The following is a 24,785-nucleotide window of genomic DNA, read 5'->3' as shown; positions in this document are numbered from 1 at the left end:
ATACTTTACCTGTAGCGTTCCGCCAAAGGGTTGACGTTTTTGGCTATTAGTAGTGTGTATGGATCCCTGACTTTTTGTCTAGCGCCACCATGAGGTTGAAATTATTCTCATTATTCCTCTCAACACCTTTCAGAAAGATTCTCATCAAGACATTTTCTTTCTCTTCTTGCTATAGCTGCCAGGAATTTATAAACTTTGCAATTCACTACAGTATGACCATCTCGACAATATACTGTTTTATACCTGATACGTCTATTGTGTGCAATGTATTCTTTTTCTACCTCATTTATTTATTATTTAAATTGCATGCACCAACCTGGAGTAGCAGTTGTAATTCCGTGGTATTTTTGTAGAATACAATGGCAATAGGTTTTCTATTCGTCCAGAAGAGATCTCCATTGTTTATTACCACAGTCCTGCAAAGGTCACTTCATTCACATCAGCTTCAGTTTCAGTGCAAAATGGCAAATGGCATGGTAGCATCATCACGGTGCAGGGTGAGCATGTTAGCACTCAGCTGTGCCCAAGCAGAAAATGGCAAAAAGTAATGCTGCAGAGATTAGGATGTTTACACGTGTAATATGAACACCATTGGAATCTCCTGCCGTGAATCAGACGCCACTTGTTTCTCCTAAAAGCAGTGGCAGTGTCAAACAGACCCCGGGCAGATTAAAATAGTCTGCGCTCAGCTTGTTCCTAGTTTGGTCAGAGTGCCAGTTGTGCATCGTCTTGCCCCTGCAAGGAAATCAGCCAGTGCTGGTGATGAACAGCTCCGTGGCAATGAATTCGCTCCATGTCTGTTTATAATGTGCTGGCTTCAGTCTATCTTTCTCCTTTCCCCGCACTTTTCTGATCGATTGCTTTTTTGGAGGTCTCAGTTTACTCTGGATCTCTCCCGTACATCTGGCCTATTTTTCAACAGAGAGACTTGCATGGACTTATCAAGGAAAATGTGAGGTCAGTTACCTGCACGAGGCATACCGACTGACTGCCGGCTGAAAAATGATCCCCAGGCACGGCTTAAGTGTTTATTCAACCCAGGACTTATTATCAACTCTGTCAGTGCTATGGTAGCGTAACTTTAAAAACGTGTTTGAGAGCCAGGTCAGTAGAGTGTTTGCTAATCCCTCTTAGTGGGTAAAATCATTTGGGAGCACACCAGGAGCCCGAAAACATCTGTATAACATACAAATGTTATTAGATAAAACACTGGTATGGACAAAGATGTATCATCAGGGAGAAAAGGGCTAGAAGTGCACATCTGAGAGTTTCCTTTTCAAAAAATGTGTGAACCTGGGGCTCTCAACCTGCCGTCCTGGATCATTGTCAAGTCAACTCATCGCTCAGAACCATAAATTCAGTTTGAACCACCAGTTTTTCCAATAAGCACTATTGATGATTTATGGTTCATTCCTGCTTCTCTGACGGGGATGTTCCAGCGCAGAAGTCTGAGCCGAACATTTTTTGCAAAAAGACTAACTTTTTGGGACATATACTTGTTTTCTCTCCAGCCTACAGTTAGACAAGATTTATATGCATTCACCTCATGTAGCTTTTATAGACAAGAGGTATGTGAGGCAAATGCTCGGAACAGCATAGCTTTACAAAACTGGCTTTTTTATCTATCCTCCCCAAAATTTAGACGAGAAGATGTGTACCACTATCATGTTTGTGCGTTAAGAGCATAGATTGTATAAATAAAGACATGAAAGCTCCTAAAAGATGAATCCAAAGTGTCTCAATTGCCACCTTTTTGACTCTATAAATCCCTCCTCCTCCATGTTAATGGATGGGACATGTACCAAACCAAAAAGTCAAAGTACAAGTATCATCTTATTGTCTCTCAAGGATGGCTTCAGTCATTGTAGGAAGTTCTTGTCACACTGATGTATGTTAGTGTTAATTTTCCTGGTAAGTTTGGCTCCATCCCCCAACCTGTATACTGTGCAGACTCTGACGGGCCAAGATGCACCATTTGAGTCCAGGACATTTTGCATTTATTGCTGGATAGCACAAGGATGTGAAGACGCATTGTCCATCTTTTTGCACAGTCAGGAGGTGATTAGCTTAGAATCAGATAAAGTGAGGCTCAGCCCAGAATTAAAAAGTTGACCCACAAATTCCTCTGTTGCTCACTGATTTGTATCTTGTGTATTTGTAAAGAAACCCAAATTATCAAGTGGTCACTTATGGTGTTGGGAGAGGCACATATGACGCAGCCATGAGGACATGATTGTTGAGATGCTGCATGTGCTGAGTCACTGCCTCAAGTGGTTGCTCAATAAATGACTCATCCTTAAATCTGCATCTCATTTCTAATAACCGTATCTTTATCTGCTCAATAAGATGTGACTACAGCACCCTCACGGGAAAGGGAGTTTTTTAATTCCCCTTTATTTAAATCAATAAAACAAACTGCAGTTCCCCAGAATAAAAACTCACCACCCTTATCCTCCACTTTCTCTCCTGCAGCTTCCACTGACCCCTGACATGTGTGTGGCATTTATTGTCCACATGTACTGGAGTAAGAGGCGCCCTGCAGAGGATTTGGGAAGAGCAAGCACCGATCGTACATTAGATCCTGACAGTTTGAAGACATTTATATAAAGTGATGTCAGAGGAGAGACAAGGGCGTGGGATTTGTATTAGAATTGATAAAGCCCACATGTGTTGCCCTTTATGCGTATATGTGCTTCACAAACTGGATTTGATATTCTGCGTTCATCCCCATTTGTCCAGCTGTTGGCTCCAGTGGTAGTTTTGCCAAGCACTCAGTGGACATTGACGTTATGTTAATGTAGGGTCGTATTCTCCCTCGTGTTCTGGGTGTGCAACATGGCAGCTCAAGTTGTCCCCAGTTGATTTTCAATTTGTCATCTGCAGACATTTATCAGTCACACGAGAATTAGGCGGCACGCTCCGTGGAAAGGTTTTGAGTGTCAAGTCGCAGAAAACAAACTCTGTCTACTCTCCATGCGCAGACGCACGGCCACGCTCCGTTGGGTTGAGGTGGCCATAAAAATGACAACAGTAATTTGGGGAGACACAGTGAACTTAGGGGCCGTCGGCTCCTGTTCCACGGAAACTTCATTGTTGACCCCCGTGCCTTCTGGGGAAGCTCGGTGTAACTCTAGTATTTAGTAGACAGATAACAGGGGGCTCAGTAACTGACTGCTGCTGTGAGACGTTAGGAGTACTCAGGACCTGACAGATAAGCTCCAAATGGAAAGATTTGAGTGCTTTTTAAAAACCATGTTACTTAAGGCCGGCGCATGCTTCTGCGTTTTCATGGACCCGGAAGCGTAAGAGCCCTTCCGGGCCTCTTAAGTACTTACGTATCCCTTCTTACGTGCTTACGTGCGTCGCCCAATTTTTCTAACTAGACGGCAAAGCTCCGCAAGCGTCACGTAGCCGGCAAGGCTGTGATTGGTCTGCTAACTACATAATTTCCGGAGTTGCATTTCCGGTTCATGCCCGATAATACCGGCGGAAACCACGGAAGATTTAGAAGAACGAATATGGACCAAATAGAAGAGCACTTGGCAGAAGAGATCCGAAACCATGACCACTAGTATAACCCGTCACTGACCGGCGGATTTGTCTGCAAGAAAAAGGCTCTGAGGAGCCGCCGTGGCGATGTAAATAAACCGCTCTTCTTCGTGCCACCCACGAAGAAGAGCCGACTTCGACAAAAAAAATTACTCCGCCAGTGTTCTGGCGGGGAATTGCATGGCAACACGCGCAACGCTTGGAAAACCATGAATGACAACGAGTCCTGCGTCACAACTGCGTGAAAAGCCGCAGACGCCGTTGCAGAAGCATGCGCCGGCCTTTAGTGATCACACTTTTAAATAGTAGTTGATTGACAACCTGTAAGCCGGCCTTGGGATCTGGTCTCATCTTTTGTCCTTAGCCCTATAACTACAGTACATTTATGGCTTAACTCAATGCTAGCCCAGTGTTGCGTACAATACATTCAAGACCCCGCACAATTAACTCACATTCCGACTTCTCTTCATCCTGTTTTCTTTGCAGACATTCTCTTATGTAACACTCACAGTTGTTTTTAAGCCGTCACCACTGACAACATGTGTCGTTTGGATTCGGGGACCACCTAACAAAGATAACAAAGACTCCATGAACACACAGGCAGATGCGCTGTCACAGCTCAGTAATGTAAGCTGCACTTGTAGCAGAAGTCATCTTGTCGGCTACATCAACAAAAAAAAGCGCTCCTTTCATGGGACAAGTCCTGTTCCGTTCCACCACAGGGATCTGTCAGTGGCACCTGAGAATAGTCTTTCTTCCTTCCTCTCTCTCTTTTTTCCCTGTCTTCAAATCATTCACTCATCACCCAACCCCCCCACCCCCTCGTTATCTAGACCTCAAGGTCCTATGTTTGAATGTAGGAGTTCATCAAGTAAGAAGTGTTTGATTTGTCTCATTGTGATGCTCATGGTCGTTCCAGAGTCACATTTTTTGTCTCTTTTCTCTTAGAGTGCCAAGAGTCTCCAGAGCAACAAGGACTCACGCATCCTGTGGGCCAAAGACGACTTTCTACTGACCACCGGCTTTGATATGGTGAGGTTATGTTTCCATTGCTATTTGTTGTCGAAACCATTAGATTTAGAGATCTGCATAAATGGGCAGATCCAGGATTTTCTCTTCACCACTTTCATAACAATGTTGAGATAGAATTTAAGTCTTGTCAGAGGTAAGCGTTCTGCGACTATCCTTCCAGTTAAGTGTGTTTTTCACACCTCGTGGGAAACAAGTTTATAAATGTGTAATTAAATCACTATCCCGAGCTTTTAATAATCAAATAAATGTACACACTTTAAAATCACAGACAATCTGTTGTTTTGCATTTTCTTAACATATGGCAATGTAAGTAAATCCTCTGTATATGTACTCTGTTTCTAATCTGTTGACGATTTCTGTCCGCCTCTGTTACATCTCGTGTTATTGGGTGAAGAGCCGGAGCCGAGAGGTGAGGCTGTGGGACAGCAGGAAGCTGAGCTCGTCTGTCGGCTTCGCGTCACTCGGCACTTCCAGCGGGTGAGTACAGCATCAGTGTGCAACACCTTAACTGACTGACCCAGTCGTGACTCTGACAGTTTCACTTTAATGTTTGTCAGTAAGTCGTGTGTTTAAGTACAAAGGGCACCTTTGTGTGACTTGACATGCTTAGCATACAGTATATGTGTGTGGTATGTGGCTAGTGTGTGGCATTTGCCCATGTGGAATGATGTATGGAGGGCCTCCGCACATTGTGAAGCTTCCTCGCGGCTGTGTGTCTGAACGGGCGGGCAGACCTCCCAGGGCTGTGACGCTGTCCGTCCACATTTCTGCCATTTCCTGGGTCAGAGCCACACACAGAGACTCCTTTCCTCTGTGTCCTCTGTGTCTCTATGTCCATAACCGCCGTGAAGGGTCGGGCTACAGCAGAAGACACACTGACACTGCTCCCCTCAGCTCACCGCCTGTCGTTTCTCCTCCTGACCTTCTCCACTCGCCTATTTTTCCAAACACGACTGCCAAGGACTGGAGGAGAGCAGGAGCGTGGCCGTGCTCCAGAGAGGAGAGGAAGGGAAGGATGGAGGAAGAGAGAGAGAGAGAGCAGAGGGGATTGGAGTGAGGGCTCCTTTGTCAGATCCAGTTCATCCATTTTAGTATCAACAGGTTAGCGGGCCAGGTCACTGAAAACCAGAACTGACCAGACTTTGCCGCATGGGGTGTTGGATTAAGGAAGTTTATTATTAAGAATATCACTGAGCTAAAAGAGCGAGAGTAGCACGTTCATTCTGCCGTTTCTGTGGTAACGTACAACACAGATTTCACATGTGTTCCACGCCACAGGTATTTCAGAGTCTGTACTGTACATGCCCGAGTTTGGTTGCAGCAGTAACAAGTTCGAAGGTGTATACAAGGTAGATCTTTGTATTAATGAGTTTAGGAAAGCACTCATCGTTTTTCCCTTCCTTTTGGAATGTGTGTGTGTGTGTGAGGGAGAGAGAGAGAGAGAGAGAGAGAGACATTTAAGAGTTGACACAGCAGGGTCCCAAATAACAACCTCCGCTCTCCCTCCTCCCTTTCCCCGCATGCTCGCCACTCGTCTCCATTTCCTCCACTTCCTCTTTCATTTGAGTGAGACAGATAGTTGCCTGTCTGAGTGCCTCTTTGGAATCCACCGCATTGTTTGGTGCCAGCCGGACTTTTCTTGGAAATGGAGGATATCTGATGCCACTGATGCCACTTTGTTTGTTTTGAATTCCTTATCCCGAAGACAAATATGTTTTTTTGTGATATTCATAATAGATGTCTGGAAAAGTCCCCACAAGACACAAGCTGCATGTGTGTTCTAAAACCCACAGTGTTAATAAGTCAACTTCATCAGGAGGGGTTCTCTCCCTGCAGTGCCTTCGCTTGCAGACAGAGGAATGTTGATGTTTACTCAAGAGCCTGAGGCCAGTGTTTTGTAGGTGTGATGACGGCCCAACTCGATTTTAATGCATAATGAGTTTGAGGATTTCTTCTAAATTGTCCTGCTCATCTGGGGACAAGCTGTTAAAGCATTCCTGACGCCTTCTTACTCAGCCACCGTCTGGGTTTCTATGAGTCTGTCTGCACAATTCTCAAATCCGCAGAAAATCTCATCATCTTGGAATTATTAAATGCATTTTCATTACCTTTGAATTTGATCTCCTGTATTTTGATACTTTGAACGGACAATAATTGCCTGGGTGTGTGCTGCTGACCCGTCTGCAATATGTCCCGTATTAAATCACTTCAATCATACTATCGTATGGCGGGATGGCGTGTCAGAGCTTTGACTCCCAAGGTCATTGATATTAAACAGGTAACAGTCCCATGACAGATGAGACCTTGCCCTTTACTGCCAGGGTTTTTTTTTTCCCATACCGTCTCATTTCTTACATCTTCCTTGCTGCCTTCATCCCTATCACATCTAACTCGTCTTCTTCCCCGAATTATTTCCACATATCCATACGATTATCTCTTTGAAATTTAGCATCAATGCAGCTATATCAAACTCTTGTATAGCAATTGAGGTTTTCTCCCCCCATTCTCATCATGCTCTGTTTAATCTGCCCCTTATAAATGGGACTCTTTATATCTAACCTTACTATAAACAATGTCACCCACTTGGTTGTTGAGTTTTGCTCTTTTTAAAAGTTGGTCCTTCCTAGACTTTACATGCTGTTACAGCTGCTGCTACAGGCTGAGGCAGCGTTCTTGTCTGGTAACCTCTGGAGTGGGAAGCATCCAAAACACTGTCAAAATTAAACAGGGCTTCCAGAGTTAAATTAAGGGGAAAATGTTTTCACTACGACCTTTTCATCTAAGCACCCGACAAACATAGACTTACGAAGCTAAATCACTCCTAGACGTAGACTGCAATCAGCAATCACAGATAACAGCAATGACTGACCTCTTTCTGGGTAAAGGGTAAGGTTTACTTATACTTACTCTATCTTACTTTTATCAGTGTTTTATTATGCATCTGGAGTTCTAGTCTGGGCCGTCCACTCACGCTGGGCCTTCCCGATACTTTCCATCATTCAGCTTGTTCCCTTCAGCAGTGGGCCGCCCTCGAGTTATGTGTGTTTTCACGGAGAGTTTTCTGTGGATAATTTAGTTTCAGCCCGGTAGCGAATGACCTAGCAGATATGAAGTAGACAAAATGCAGTAATCAAAAGGGGACCTTGTCTCCATTTCTCTTTGCACTTGATAGATTAAACCATGAGGGGCAGAGGAAGCTCAAAGTCAAACATCCATAGAAGGGCCTTTCGTCCCTGTCACTTTCTGCATATAAAGATGAATCTGTTCTTTTTTTTCCTTTCGTCCCTCTGTTTTTAATTATAATGGCCGTGGTAAACATGGTGTGTAATTGGAGCAGCGGACTGGCTTGTATCAGGTTAGCTGTGCTCGTCCACAACATTCAGTAGGACTGTTTTCTTTGGAGTGTCACAACATAAAGAGGCCCCGGCGCATGAGCCAGTAAAATGGGGTTGTGGGTGGAATATAATTTGGATGGCGAATAATGGAGGGGAAATGTTTATTTTTCGGTTGGGTTTGAAATGGAGACTGAAAAATTGAGGCATGGAAAGGGGTGTTTTCAACTGTGCATGCATAGGTAGCTATTACTGCAGGCCTGTTTTCCATACAAGCGGCAGACACTGGAGAACAGTACGGATCTCTGTGTGCTGCTCTCTCACCTCACGCTCGTCCCTCTATAAAGCTAATTTATAATAATGAGTTTAACTGGGGCCTCTAAGCCAGCTGCAATCATTGAACTTTACTACTGGAGACGATTGCAACCAGCTTGCCGTGTAAATGTTTGAGACGTCAGAATAATTATCCACACTCCCACGCATTAGCAGCATCGCACACAGATTCACCTCGCTCGCTGAGCTAATACGGCATGGTCATTATGATGCATGCCTGTGTAGTAGCTTGTCATAGTGTTATAAAGCTGACAGTGACTTCTCTGAGGGGCAATTGCTTAGGATTCGGCATGGCAAAATGATAACGTCAGAGAAAGTCTTGATTTTAACCTTAACCTATGTAATAGTGCACAGGTTCTACCAATGTTCTGCTTCTCTACTCGAGCACTTGAACAAATGAACTCATCCACGCACACACACACACACGCATCCTCCATTACCCGTCACGTTGGCGTACCTCTTCCGCCCTGTCTTTCTTCTGCCATGAGGCTGATTGGAACAGATCACTCTGACCTGGTGCCTGCCCCCTCCCGGTATCCAGCCCACCAATTGGAGAAGACATAAGCTTGTCCCTGGAGATCCGACCCCACTGTTTTCCCAACCCAGTCACGGTTTACACAAAAAACTGTCCCTCTGAGGCAAGCAACGCTGACAGATTGTGCTGTTACCTGAGCAAGGAAGGTTTAGCAGTGGACGGATGAGAGGGCCTCAGGTGTGAAGCACAGATTCACTACCTCTGTTGAGTCTCCACATCTATTTTTGTGTGTTTTCCAGCCAGGGTCGTGCTTAAGAGCAGGGCCCAGTCATTGGGCGTAATTGGGCCAAACTCCCTTTAATCAGTTGGATTGAGAGGAGGCCTGTGCCTCCAAAGGGAACCAGCTTTTTACAAAACAGTCCCCCCTTTTCTCCCACCCCAGCCCAGGCACTTTAAAATCAGTCCCAGCTGAAGGCTTTCCTGTGGGGATTAGGTGCAGCTGCAGCCCTGCTAACCAAACCAGACCAAAAAAAAAAAATGCCACAGAATGTCTGAAACGATAGTTTGACCTCGCTCCTTTCTACAAAGTTCACTTTCTGAGAGGAAAAGGGAGCTTTGTTGTTCGGGTTCAGCTCAGAAACTTGTGTTCAAGGTGGAGAGAAAACGGCAAAACTACAATCTGAAGGTGATCTCCAGGGTCAAGTCTCTGGGACGGCCTCGGGGGGATGGGACGGGGTTAAGATGTGACCGCACACGCTCTGTCAAAGAACCTGAACTCTGCGCTCTGACAGTTGAAACACGGCGTCTGGAATCTGTTAGTCATTTGGGGTTTCAGTTTGTGATTCAGTGGAGGGGGAGTTCGACCGGGAAAGGAGGATGAAAACGGAGAAGGAGGGAGCTCTGAAATTCCGTCCTATGTTTTTTTGAAGATATCGTCTTAATAGCTTTTATGAACTTTTCACGGTAAATCATCGGGCAACCCCGACCTTCTTTTACTGCGTAACACCTCATTGGAGAAATCATCTGCTCCTCTTTCAAGTCCTGTGATCAACTAAAAGATCAAATGTCCTATTATTCCTGGGCTCTATTAACATGTCAAGAATACAGCCATTGTCCTTCAGTGAGTCCTTGTTTTAGCCTCAGCCGGCCACGTATTAAACCTTTTGTCTTTCACTGTTCGCCCCCACAGATGAAATGGTAACAGGGAGCTGAGCTTTTGAAGGTGCTGCCGTCTGGGATTGTAATTAAGTGGGTTTTTTTTGGGGGGGGGGGGTTAAGAGTGGAGCTTAATGGAGCCTTTCAGAACTGGTGAAATAGACATGCAAGTATGCAGAGCGTTTGGCAGCAGTTATTTAATATAATTCACAGAGGGTTTTGATTTCATCCCGCAGGTATGTGCTCAGCACTCCAGGGATCAGAAGGACCCTTTTGTGTGAACTTGCCACAGAAGGGAAAATAGAAAAAGTCTCTCCCTCCAACCTTCTGCTGCCTCTTTCCTTCCTCACTCCCCCCTTCTCTTCTTCCATTAACCTTTACTTTTCTTTATTTTCCTTTTAAGGTTGGAGAGAAGTTATCAAGGGCTCTGCATTATGTGGCAGCTTAGAATGTCCTAATGATGTTTAGGGAACTGCACGAATGACTTGAATTAAAGGCCTTTTCTGGATCATCACTCTGCACTGCCTCGGTCTTGCAGCGAGAGACGGTGTCAGACTTCACTTTCCATCCTTAAATACAGCAGTCGACGTGCACTTGCAGCTGCAGAGTTTCGAGAACATCTGGAAAAATTTCATTTTTTTTCCCCTTTAATAAAATGCACTGACAAAAACACTTGGGATCTTTGCCCTACCCAAAGCCTTCAAACTGGTTGCCATCCCAAGTCCATTTCAGCACTTTTCTCCCAGTTCTCTGGGGTAGATATCCAGTAGCTGAGTGTCTGAGGAAGGCTTGGTTAAAGTGGAATCAGCACAGAAACATGCTGCCTATAAGAATCACTGCAAGGGAAGAGTATTTGTGGAGTGGCCTTGAGTAGTAGTTTCAGAGAAAATGCATTTGTTTAACAGTAATCCTTCATTTATTGTATACTCTTTTCCAAGCTTTTATGTATATTGATGTATGTATATGTCATCTCGTTCATTTACATTTTCTTTCCTTTTTTATTCATTTTGCCCTCCATGCCTCACTCTCTTTCTGTTCATGTTTTCTTTTGAACCCCTTCTCTTTCCCTAACAACTCTCTTTCAACACACGTTTCTTTTGAATTAAACGCTTGGTCCCTTTCACGAGACCCGGGAACCGAAGCGCAGCAGAGCTCCCGTTTTTAAATCATGCCTCCCTTCTGGACGCCAGTCACCTCCTGGACGCCTGCCACCCCTCTCTGCTGTGGTACAAAGAACGATTTGAGGGATGGAGAGAAGTGTGTTTCCCATTAGTAGATGGTTTCCTCTGCCTTGCACCCCGCCCACCCCGTCCCGCTGCCTGGCCTCTGCTGCTGCCTCTGGGACTGCTGCAGATTGGCACCCAGTCACTGCACACCTCATTGCATTGCAAAGAATATTGAGGGTACAAAGGGAGCAATATATAAAGTGCAATATTGATGCACACTGACAAGCAGGAGTCGTTCATGTCCACATCATTCATACAAGTAGACTTTTATATATATAAACATACTGTATATGGGTAATACACACGGGAAGGACTTAGATCATGATCTCTTCCTTGCTTTTAAACTTTCTGTCAAAGGTTGATCTTAATCTCGTCTGTCACTTTCATAACTTTTACTTTTATCTTTGTTTCTTACTTTGCAAACCATAAACTCCTACTATTAATATAGACTCTTACCACAGGTTTGTTTTGTTTTCATCATGTTAGTGTCGTCCTATGCTAAAGATATTTCCAGTTATTTTTGTTCATGTTCCACCAGTTTCCTTGTAATTGCCGAGTTCAGCGGTATTGTTTTGTTTCATAACAAATGATACCAACTTTGGGATTTGGACATATGTAATTTCCGTTTTTCAGCTCAATGATGGCTTCCATCTTCCTACAGCTGAACAGATGTCACACCTGTAATAGATTCACCTTCAGCCTTAAGTTAACAGAGAATGAATTAGTGATGAAGTGATACACACCCGTGCAGTCAGTTATCTCAGTGTTTGATCAGCGTTGCCATTGTTACATTTCAGATCCAGCCATACAGTCCAAATGCTTGCAGCCAATCCCAGTTGCCTATAGTGATGGCAAAGTTAATATCATAATAGCTCAGACAATGACTTTTCCCCATGCGTAGCTGGTCTGTGTATTATCGACACAGCAGTCGTGCACATCTGGAACTATAGCGAAACCGGCCTGACTTCCCTCATTGTTAAAATCGAGTTTGAGTGAGCGGTCTTTTCCTATCACTTAACAGAGAGAGCAGACAAGGTGTGTTGTCTGCTCATTGTATTCTCTCTTATGATTTCCATGATGGAAACCAGTGATCCTGTGACCGTCCTTGGAAGGCCCGCTGTCTAAAAAGAAAACTCGAGGAAAGAAAGAAGGAAATTCTTTATTAAAGAAGCTTCCCGATTGGTTGGTGGCAGCCGGGAAACATTCTCCTGGCTGATGTCACTTCCCATGTGGGCCCTATTTGTCGGCCCACGCTGTGGAAACATGTCAGCGCCAGTGAGGCAGGAGTAATATGCTACGGTTAGTTTAATCGGAAAAGTGCTGAGGCATGCTGCTGCTCATCATGTGTGCGTGTGTCCCAGTGTGTAATGTTTTCATTCTGTTGATGCAGCAGACTGTGAGATTGGAAAACAAACACATGTGTACTGTTATATGTGTTTGCCTCCATGTGTGTATATGTGCATGTACGGTAAGTTTGTGAGTAGAACATGGACAACAGAGAGGAAAAGAACAGCATCACCGCCAGATCTCTATGGAAATGTTATGACAACAAAAGCTGCGCTGCACCTGCATGGCCCCTCTGCTTTTCTGCCCAAAGCTGTGTGGGTCTGTGAAAAAGCAATTGAAAAATTTCATCAAAATGTAATTGGTTGAGGAGGTAGTGGTGGTGGTGGCCAGGAAATAATTTACCCATTGTGCAAAGCATCTTCGAGTGGGCGAGGAGAAGAAAAGGCTGAGGACCCTCAGGGGGAACTCCAGTTGGTCTTTAGTCTGTGTGCTCCTCAAGAATCCTCTGTGGAGCTTTCGTCTCCAACATCCACTGAAGGTCCGCTGTGTGAGGCCAGCTAACATTATTTCTGCGAGGTCAATTAGTCAGCCAGCTATTGTATGGATGCTTTGTGTGAGGGGTGGGGGGGGTAAGGGGAGTGAGTTGGGGACAAGTGGGAGGTAGAAGTCTTGCAAAAGCTGCGAGTGTAAGCCCTCTATTGTGCCTGAGACATCTTTTGTTCAAAAGTTGTTTCCTATGGCAGAAAAAAGATGATGAGGAAACTAGGATTCAAGTTTAAGTTTTAAGGTGTCCTCAAAACTAATTTAACAACTTAATCTTCTTTGTTGCAGAATACTGTGACACATGTTAATTTGTGGTTTTAGGCTGAAGATGGATGCAAGCAGACCTAGATGGATGGTTGTGAAGAAGTGTTTTGCTGTGGAGTGCTGTCTCCCATAAAGTGTGTGAGGTTTCTCACCCGTAGCTCCCCAGTTACCAAAAAGTGGGTTCTGTCCCGGGCCATTATCCAGTGAATTGTGTTTTGGTGAACATTAGGCATGAGAGATTTTGCAATGCCATTCAAGGAAATGTAGGGACATTCTGTGTGTGTGTGTGTGTGTGTGATGAGGGCATGTAGGGCACAGGTGTCTCACACACAGCAGTCCAACCGTGAGCTGGAGGGCCCGCATTCCTACTAACAGTCACACACACAAACACACACAAAGCAACACACACAGCAACACACACACACACCAACCCCTTCATACTTGCTGTCGCACTCCCATTTACATGCCTGGACGGATCTGCCATTTCTTTACCTTTTTCAGCACACACAGACCATCACCAAACAGCATTCATCATCACTCAGTGGGGTTTGACAGTCAGAGTGACGTGGGTGTAATCATCCATGTCTTTGTGTAGCCATGCATTCAAACAGAGCATAGGTGATACTTCATAAAACACACAGAAAAGTACCAAACCCTTTTTTTTCTTGGCTCAGTTTAGTTTAAATTCATTTTACCTTTGTGATGGATCACAGTGCAGCTCTCATTGATTGGTGGGACCAGCATAATGACTAACTAAATAAATAATAGTAAATGATCAGCTCCCTTTGAATTTCTATTATCCTTCAACTCCAGGAACTGTACTTTGTCCCCTCTTAAATAGACATTGTGCTGCTTCTTTGCCTTCCCTGTGTTGTATCTACATATTTACTGTATCCTGCTGTTTTTCCTTTCCAGTGGGTTTCTTTATATACCGGCTGTGTTGATTGGGTCTTGGTGAGCGGGTGAAAGAGTAACTGCTCCACAAAGCACCTTAGACAAACATGTTTGTCCAAAGAACCAGCTCGGAGAAAGAGGGAGGCCCGGTTGCGGGGAAATATTTAAGGGACCACTTGTTCCTTGTGGAGGCCAAAGGGACAAAGCTGCTGAGCTGCTGGGCCTTTCTCTCTGACCTGCCTGGGTGGTGTGGGAGGGAAACAAACTTTTCATCCGCACTGGACTGAAGAAAATACGGGCATGATGGATGAATGGCGACAGAAACGTACACACGCGTGCCCCGATGAGGTGTTCTGTATTGTTCTTCCACACATCCTGGCCATCATGGTCCATCCACGGTCCACTGCTGCTGTGAGGCTGTGGGGACTCACAGCTGTGAGCTGGCAGGCTGTGCACCTCTCCACGGTCAGCTACAAGCTAACGACTGGGCAAACTAACAGAGGCACAAATTCACTCATTCGCACCATCTATTTTTTTCATGCCCAGCATCACCGAGTGGTGACAGCTGACCTCATCCAACCTTCTGCCCTTCAGAGATGATCCTCTGCTGCTCTGTGCAGTGTTAGTTAGAGGAGGACATCATGTCCCTTCAGAGTTTTCTGGAGCAGTATTTGTCTTTTCTCTGAAAAAGTGTTGATCCAGAGCTTTTTGCTTTTCACTTTAAACATACAGACACAGACATTTTCCACAATGTAGAGACAGTAAATGGGGGGTTGTTTGGCTGAGGGGGAGGCCACAGTGGCATGAGATCCCCCGAAGTAAACAAGTGTCTTACCTAGGGTTGCAAAGGGTCGTAAAGTTTCCGGAAAAAAAAAATCTGTAAATTAAATGCTGAGCAATAAAAACATAATTCAAAACTCTATTTTAAAGATGTATGGAATGCAGCACACGCTGCACTTTGAATTTCAACCCTCCACTGTGCATTCTTCCATCACATGCACAGATAACTCCCAGCATCCTTCACTCTACAGCAGGGCTACTGAGGCCTGCTGTAGAGTGAAGGACTAGTCAGGTAAGTTTTCATGATATTACTGGGGAAAATATATTAGCATGCTGATTGAGGATTGTTCATCTGTTCATCTAGCCTATTTCCATTCATTTATCCATCAATTGTAAAATATGTTTACAGACGATTCCAATTGTTTGGCTAACTATTTATATCTCTGGCATTGCATTAGTGTTTTTTTACAAACTTTTTTCTCATCTTATTCTACAGAACAATGCCACTTGCACTATCTCATGTGTGGAGACATTTCACCCCATCCAATGTAGAAGGAAAGGCTGTGTACATTTGCAAATACTGTGCAAAGACCTATGTTAAGAATGACACAACGATGCAGAAGCATATAGTCAAGTGCCCAAAGTTTCCTCAGGGCTCAAATCAGCCTATGACAAAACAAAATGTTTATATTTATTTCTGTATATGACAAGGTAAATACAGTTAGTATAAATTACCCACAACATTTCCAGTTTATTCCCGTTAATTCCCGTATATTCCCGTTAATTCCCGTTCATTCCAATGGAAAGTTTCCAACTTTGAATATTAACGGAATTTTGCAACCCTAGTCTTACCAAGTATCTAAAAACCTTCCTTTTCCTATTCGAAGCTCATTTTTCATCCCTTCTCATCCTCTGTCACCTCTCTCTGTTTTGACCGTGCTGAAGAAGTGGACGCACGGCACTGAGACGGGTGGAACGCCACTGTTCGCCAACCACATGCTGCAAAAACCCAGATTGTTAAAAGACATATGGCCTTGGAATAACACACGCGAACGCACACGTGCATCCCTCAACTTAAAATCCACAGCGATTTGGAGCAAGTCCCATAAAAATATGGAAAGGAAGGGATGCTCGGAGAGACAGAAAGAGAGGCGGACCGAAAAAGAAAGGGACAGAGGGAAAGAGAGAGAGACAGAAAGAGAAATGGGGGGAAAATGTGTTGGCTGCTGAGGCGGAGTTGGCACCGCATGATCCGCTCGTGACCTTTAGTGGGTTTGTGTAAATTATATCCCTTACGAGGGAAAATATGTGGTGGTTGAACTGTGGAGACCCCCTCCTCCTATCTTCATTTCTGTCTGCTGTCGTTCACTCTTTGGCAGGAATTCTCCATCCATCTTTTTGACCCCCCCCTTCCATGTCTTCTTGTGTCACTCATCAGGACTTCCTCCTTATCTTTCTCACGATATTCATTCCATTGTTTTATGAAGTTGTTTTCCCTCCATGGTCACACCATAATAACTGTCCTTATTTCATCCATTCATCACCTTGTCCTTCTCAACCCTCTACTTTTGTGTCTTTATAAAAAACAACCCCCCACTCCTCTCCGTACTCTTTCTCCCTCCCCACAGTTATGCTATTTTCTGCTGGGCCTGGAGGATTCATTTAGCCTGTGGTCACTTGGGAAGTGTTGGCTCCATTAGCGGGTAGGGGGGGGTCTGTTGAATCGCTACCTTCTGTTAGCCACAGTGGGCTTCATGCAGGCTGATTCAGACTTTCCACTGGGGTGAACCCATCGACATGGGGGTGCCTACTGGGATGCACGGCCCACACCCCCCCCCCCCAGGCCGCAGGCCGGGCTGGCAGGCGCCCACACAGGCACGTGGCCTCAGCCTGCCCAGCGGGTGTCCCTGCTTGTGTTTGTCTTGTGTGGTGACTAGTTTCTCACTGTGATGTAGTGACCATAGCACCACCCATCCCGACACGCCACCCTCTCTCCGAGGAATGCCCTCTCTGACCCTGACCAACCCTGGGACAGTGTCCGGCTGTAAGTGACCTTTGGCATCCGTCGCTTCCACTGGACTGGTTCACAGGTCAGCTGTGGCCGAGCGTCCACATACGGTGAAGAGCTTATATGGCCATACTGGTGATTTTGTGTGTTTTTGCTCATGAAATACAAATTGTGTATACTTAAAATTACTTCCTATCATTTACCAAAACATACCGTACATTTTTAGGCTGACTTGTTTTTTCCAGCATGAAAATAAACTAACCCTTGCATAGAATTGATACTTGCATTCGATAACTAATAGTTTCTTGTGGCCATTTAGACCAATTGATTTTCATGTAAAAAATAGGTAATTGTTGCTTCAATGCTGTTAATTCAGCTTGAAATATGTACACTTCTGAAAACACTTGGTAGTGCCTTGAACATGCTTATTATTCAAGTGCTTTTCAGTGGCATACTCAAATCCCTGCTCACAACTAAGGACTGGTCACTTTGGAACTTTGACAAACCATGACAAAAGTCTTGTCCACTACACTTTACCCACATTTGCAGCTTCTGTTGCTGCCTTCAAACCTTGTGTGCGACCATTTGACTGAATCAGACGGGTGAGTTTTGTGCACTTGTCTGGCAACTGAGAGACATGGACGAGACAATGGACCAATCTCAGATGTAGCAGTCTGCTTCACCAGAACATACAGCTTCGTCAGTTCAGTGCAAAAGTATAAATCTGCCCTAAGCCATCCAAAACAGGGGATGATCTCTTCTTCTTCTGCGGTTTCTTCCAGTTATTCCCCGATGTTTTTCGACTTTGAATTATTTGCTGCCTGAGGAGGTTTAGACTGAGTTGGGAACCATTGTTAATGGGGTTCATGTTCAGTATCACAATGCATATGATACTTGAACAGTTGTCTGTGTTTTCATTTTGACAAAGTTGAAAATGATCTAAGATGACAGTTAGTTTTTTGCTGTCATAATTCTTTTTAGAAAAATCTCTGTTCACTTTAAGCATATTTTGTACAACCGTTTGCTTGTTCTGAAAGAGGATCACGTAGACGAATATATCCAGGATTGTGTGTGTTTGTCTCTAATCAGCCAAAAACGTCCTGAACATGCAAACCAGCTTCCTAATTACCAGACAACAGCCAGTGAAAATCAGCCTTATCCTGGTCTGCTACCCATTTCCCAGCTCACCACTAATCAGCACCCAGACACTTGCGACTGTCCAGACCTTCCCTGTGGACAGGATTAGGAGATCAGCACTTTGTGCTGCTCGAGTATAATGACTCAATCCTAAACACCCCCTTTCCTCTGTGTGTTATTAACTGTGAGGAACAAACAGGTGTTTGTTGGCCGGAAGGTGATGGTCCAGTCTTGTAGGGTTAGAGTTCACATGCAGGGGTCAGAGGTCGGCTGGCCTCAGCCCACTGGCAGCAGGATGTTTGGGACACAATTAGTTTGACTGATGTGTACGACTGAAGTCAAGCTTTCTACCAGAACACATTCATGTGCACAGATTCGTTTTCCACATTTTAACTGGTTATCCTCATAACCATCATCCTTATAAAAATGCCAGAAGCATATATTTGTAATGTATGAAAACTCTTCAAGGTAGTGCAAGAAACTCCTAATCCTCTTGTACATGTAGGGAGGAGTTCCTCTCCACAGAGACAACATGAGCACCTACTGTGATGAAAAGGATTACAGACACTAACCGTGCCTGTCACCACCCTCCACTCACCACACATGTGAGCACACACACAGGATTCGCCTCTAGTGTACGATTTAAATCCAACATGAACAATATACACATATAAGTGCCGACCTGTAGTCTCCTCACAGCTGCATTATTTTATTTCGACAGTGTTAGGTACTTCCTTTTTGTGTCAGTAGATCTTTTAAATCGACTGGGATTTTTTATTTCTCTTTACTTACCAGTACCCATAATATGCCCACCCACGTTCCAGCATAGCTCAGCTCAGTTTGAGCTTTCACAGGAGCTCCAGCCACAAACAATGTGGAATCTGCAGATGTGTATACACAGCACGGACATGATGCAAGTAGAGTTTGAAAGTTAGCGCAGGATGTGTACACAGCAGCGTTTGATGAATGTCTGCCGCTGTCTTAAGGGGGATGTATCAAGGGCCTGACCCCGAGTCCTCGGCTGGCTTGCTCCCTGTTTGTGTGTGCTACCTTGAAGTTATGTTATAAAGTTAGTTAAACATGTTTCGGCTGTTGTGTTTTGGAAGTGCTGCTGTATGTCTGAGAAATATGAGAAATGGAAGAATGAAATTAAAGTATTTTTGGTACAATTCATGTAAAATTAGTTCAAATAGGTAGTGCGGATGCCTTGCATGTCTCCTATTTAAATTTGTGCAGATCATGATCCAAAAGCTGTATTTTCCACTGTGGCTTTTATGGTGTTTTGGCCATTTCTTTGTTTTTAAGATTTAGCTGTGGCTGCAATTCTACAACAGCAGGGAGCTGCTGCAGTTAAATTCATATACAGGAAATAATGCTTAATAATCCTTAACAGCATGCCCAGACTGAGCAGCTGCTAACTTGAGCTGAACTCAATACTACACTACTTTTTATAGCCTGTCACACACAACCATAGATCCCTTATTTTAACCTCATTTGAAGTGCCAGCGTTTGTATGTGTTGACCGAATGTGTCCTTGCTGATGTGGTAAGATGGAATAATGCGATGAGTGATGCTGTTTTAATTGGTGCCTGATCAGACTCCAGATCTTCCTCCCCTGCTGCTGCCTCCCCTCGTCTTCATCTGGAACATGTGAGGCCCCTTGCAGTGACAGATGAGCAAAAGCCATGACTTCATCATGATCATTTTAATATGTAGCTGTGTCAAGTTGTGGGAGGTTAAGAATGGTTCATCCTTTGTTTCTATTCTCTTTCAAAGTCTTTGTGCAAACTCATAGACTGTTCATAAAGATGGATAGTGAGTATCCACCTCCTTTCACGATGCAGAAATTATGCAGACATATCTTGGAAACGAATGTTGCCATCTAACCCTAACCCATTTGAATCCATAAGATCCAACTGAAACACACTATTGACCAATCGCAAGTCATTATCAGCTGTCAATCATGAGATCTCACCCTGTTTTTGTAGCATCAAATACCTAATTAAAACCAAACTTACAGGAAAAATGAACACATCAGTGTGATAAGAACTAGCTGAAATTACAGGAGCAATCTTTGAACTAACATGGAGGAGAAAAAGGGGTGTGACCTATACTGCAGCCAGCCACCAGGTGGCGATCAGAATGTTTAGCTGTCATGTCGTCCGTCTTTATATACAGTCTATGGTCCAAACGTACAATCCACTCAAAACATTCTCGCAATTTTATCTTTCTCCTAAACTTGGTCTTGATTTTTTCATTGCTGCCTAATGAGAATTTGACTCCGAGCTCCCCTATGTGTGTTTACCTGCAGTAAATATGTAGTGTAAACACTGCAGTGTGTGTTTTAGTTCCGCTCCCTGGCCTCAGGCTGAGAGTTAAGGGTCATAAACATGGATGGTTTTTCACTTCTTTGCCAGTCTGTAAAAGTTACAGTCAGTGCAGCCGTTGTGATTAAAAACTGCTTCACATAACAAACAGGCCTCTAACCAGAGGATGATTTTTATAAAATGGTCAGCTCCACTTTACCGCCACTCGTCTTGTTTTCTTGTTTCCTTGTTTCCTTTGCCTGGAGATGATGGAAACGTTGAGGTTTTGGAACCCTGACAAAAGAAAGACAGGATTGCATAAAGCCTGAAGCTTACCAGACCCAAGTGTGGCGACTGTAACTGTTGGTGACATTCACCAAAGTTCACTGAAGAGTTTTTTAATTGAAGTGTACACTTGCCTCCGGCGTTTGTAACTACTAGCTCCATGAACAGCTGCTCAGACCTTCATCACTTCTCGTCACAGCTGTTTTCTTGCAAAGGTCATGTGAGGGAAGAACCTTTCTCAGGGCTTGTTGAAATCCAGACGTGAGGACCTTTTAAAAGTTTCTTCACCACCACAGTTCATCCCTTGCTTGGAAATGTAAGGCTCCGGTTGTTCACCTCAGGGAAATGACATGTAAAGTTGTAATTGTTCTCATCAATGAGTTGTAACTTAACGTCCGAATAGTTACAGATATTTGTTATTCAGAAAAAGAACGGGCCAAGAAATTGAGTCTGCCTGCCAGTAAGCACTTGAGAGAGCTATAAACTATTCGTAGTCTTGCTTATTCTGCAATAACTGGATGTGATTAGTTTAAATGACAGCCAGATACGCTTGAGCTAATAGCTTCATCTGCCTGTCTTATGGAGCTTATTTTGGATTTGACAGACTGCACGCTTGATTCTGGAAGTTTTTTACCAAAATGTGCAAGTACTTTACCCCCACCTGCACCCATTCTACCCACAGCAACCTCCGCTCTGTCCACTGCAGCCTCCTCTCCTCTTCGTTAATACCACATTGCTGGTTTGCTTATGTTTTTCTGGATAAATAAAACTCTCCCCACCCACTGTCCCTCCATTCCTTTCAGATGAGAAGCACTCTTGGGTTGCTTTCCAGGGGTGACAGGCGGTTCTGTTTAGGTGCTCTTTAATTCCACTGCTGTCTCTTGGACATGCATACACACACACACACACACTCAAACACACACACACACACACTCTCACATACTCAACACCTCCCCATTTGCACCCCCTCTGTACCTCTCGTTAGTACATTTCCAAAGACGGATAAGCTTTTCGGTGCATGTGGCCGTGCTAGGGCTCAGCCAGTAACAGCACCTCCTCTCCTCCACCTCCCCAGCATTTCATCATTGCTCCACCTCTTAATTCATTTTAATTCTTTCCATCCTTTCTTTCTTATTTTACAGTGCTGGTTAGATCATCTCTATCCATTTTGGGTTTCATCATTTAGATTTAGATTTTTGCTTCGAGGCTTAACACCTTGTGCTTAATTGTGCAGAAGCTTGACTTTAGCAAACACTTCCACGAATATAAAAAAGCTATGACACATGAAATGAAATCGGAACACTCTGAAAAACATGTAACAGGCACTTTAACTCAATTTGACGTGTGACCCAATTGACTTGTCTCCCGAAGACTTGGATCACGTCTCTCAGCAAACAGTGTGCCATGTAATTTGAAATCATCACAATGGAAAAAGTGTGTGGTTAAGACCCGGCATCTGGTTTTGTCTTTAAACAAAGTTTGCCATGACCAAATTTTCCATATACTACACAACGTTATCTACTTACAAAGTTTTTGGAAATTGGACCCTCAACCATTAATAAATAATGGCAACTATTCGAGTAGAAATGATTTGTCGGCCATTTAATTCATTTGCAGTTTTTAATAATTCACTTCCTGGCGAAGACGCAAAAGTGATTATGCAAAATAAGCAAAACCGACATTTGAAGACGTCTCCTTGGGATCTGGAAAGTTGTGATGGGTAGTTTGACATTTTATGGACTTGATTCTAATGAATCATTGAAATGAATCTAGCTGTGATTCATTTATAATGATGTGTTGAAGTTATAACGTCGGTACTGGCACAACTGATGATTTATAACTACAAAGAAATGGATAAAGTGAGACAGTCTATTGGATAAGATATTCATATCTTTATTCTTTATATTAGAATGTGGACTCGGCCAGCCATCATCTCATATTCATACTATAATAATCAGATTAACTCCTCTTATCCATTACCTACCATAGCTTGCATTGTCATGTCCAGTGTCGGTCTCACTGACACAAACGACTATGGGAAAGAACTCAATACCTGCATTGGGGAAGTCATGCTGCCATTTGTACTTATAATGTACCGAATGGCAGATGAAATGACTTGCATGTGTCTGCTAATGTGTGATGCCAAGAACTGACCAAAATCTAAATCTTCCCAGTGCTCTCGTTTCCTGTTTTTCTTTCTCTCTCACTTCTCATCTCTCCCTGTCATTGGTTTTAGTCAGAGCAGCATCTAGGCCACCTGCTGGCACTGACTGGTCAGCTGTGTGGCATGAGAGGAACTGGTGGCATACCACCCCCCCCCCCCCCCCCAATCTGCTTTGGGAACTTCAGACAGATGTAGAGGGAGGGAAAGTGGGATGTGGGGCAGGCGTATCGGGGTGAGCGCTGTAGGGAAGCGAGCAGAGGCCAAAAACTGGAGCCAGAAAACCAGGTTTCCAAAATCAAAGTGGTGTGTTTCCTTTTACTCAGCCCTTTCTGCTCTTTTACTCTCTGGTGCTCAAATTCTTTCTTATTTTAAATCCCAAGTGGTTGTTGAGAATGCTCAAGAATAATATGATTTTTTCTGAATGGAGGCATTTTAAAACGGTGGATGTTGTTGGTACCAGCAAGTTTTAGAACAGCGGAATTTTCTTATATTTATATTTCAGTGTTTTGTTGTTCGTTTGTCAATCAGCAGGATTACTAAAAAACTACTGAACAGGTTGTGGTGGAGGGGGAGGGGCTTAACCCATTAAACTGTGAAGCGGATCCACATAATGTGCGGTTGCAGAATCTTTTTTCAACTTTGTTTAACAATGGCGAGATAGAGCGTTAGCGGAGGTATGCGCTATCCGGGTGTTGACTCAACACTGTTGCTGCAAATGTGTTGCTCCTCCATCATTTGAAGCCACAGTCGTCTTTTCCTCACCATTCTCATAGCAAGATACAGCTCTGCTTCCTGCTGTACATTGTTTTCCTTCTTCTATTTCCATTGCTACAGAAGAGCTGTAAATGAATCAATACCCTAACATTGCATTTAACAGCTTACCTTTGTGCCATTTAAGGTTATTCACACGATTTGACCTTCTTAAGTTTGAATATAATCCACTAAAATTAGTGCTCTAAATCATTTGACCATAGAGGACATCATTCGGTTATTTGCATGCCATATTTTGTCAGGTTTATTACGACTTGAATGCGTCATCTTATGATTTTTTTGTGGCGTTAATTTCATGCCCTCAACTGCTGACTGTAAATACTCTTGGCTGAGGTTGGAGAGCTGGTTTGAGGTTACTGCAGGGTCAGCTGTGCTGTGTCGGCAGGAGGGCTATTTGCAGGATGGAAAACAGAGGGACAGAAGACAGAAAAGAGACAGAAAAAGTGATCTGAATAAAAGATCGAGAGGTGCAGAGGAGACACATCAACACATTGTCCTTGGCTGCCTTCTAGCAGGCCCCGGCTTTGGAAACATTTTGGAAACAAAAAATACAGCGTGAGGGAGAAAACGAAAAGACGGGGGAGAAGGGAAGGAGTGAAAAAAGTCAAAGAGAAATATTTGCTCAGAAGTAAATTTTAGTAATAATCCGTTTGAATTTTTTTTTGTGGGGGGGGGATAGGGGGGTAATAACTGGGGAAAAAGGTCCCTTGAAACAACAATAGGGGCCATTGAGCAGGGCAGGCTAAGTGTGAGTGTTAAAGTTGGCTCGCGTCCAGGGACCAGGTCTTTCTTAACGACAGGGGAAGAAAAGAGAGACTGTTTTATGGAAGGAAAGGAGCAGACGTACACACACACACACACACACACACACACACACACACACGCACTCCCGCTGGTCTCCCTTTCCTTTTTCTCATTCACATACATGAACATTTACAGATGCCTGGAGAGAGAGAGGACAAAAACCTGCCTGCATTCTTACAGCCAGAGGTCTGATCTGATATGATCTATACCTATCCTATCTGTCCTTTCACCTGGGGCCATTCGATTATGTGCACATATGTTGTGAATTAAGTCCCATTTATTGCCTTCCATTTCACTTTTTATTTTATGTGGCAAAAGATACTACAGCAAGCTAAACTCCTCAACTCATTTCCCTTTTAAAAAATGTGTATGTGTGTATGCGTGTATGGTCGGGTTAATGAACATTCAAGAATTCCAGACACATGGGTATTAAAATAGTG

At 43.9% G+C, this 24,785-nt stretch overlaps 1 protein-coding gene across 1 annotated transcript in view; it reads left to right on the top strand.

Annotated features, from left to right (window-relative positions):
* coro7 (coronin 7) overlaps positions 1 to 24,785 on the top strand; it is a 107,309-nt gene that overhangs the window by 29,272 nt on the left and 53,252 nt on the right. Inside the window, exons 8-9 of the mRNA XM_061089729.1 lie at positions 4,498 to 4,581; positions 4,976 to 5,058. Coding sequence (XP_060945712.1) covers positions 4,498 to 4,581; positions 4,976 to 5,058 — 167 coding nt within the window. The remainder of the gene's footprint in view (positions 1 to 4,497; positions 4,582 to 4,975; positions 5,059 to 24,785) is intronic.

Source organism: Limanda limanda, chromosome 17, assembly GCF_963576545.1.
Source record: "Limanda limanda chromosome 17, fLimLim1.1, whole genome shotgun sequence".
Classification (NCBI taxonomy): domain Eukaryota; kingdom Metazoa; phylum Chordata; class Actinopteri; order Pleuronectiformes; family Pleuronectidae; genus Limanda; species Limanda limanda.
Note: the sequence above shows the minus strand (reverse complement) of the source record. Positions and strands in the feature narration are given on the sequence as shown.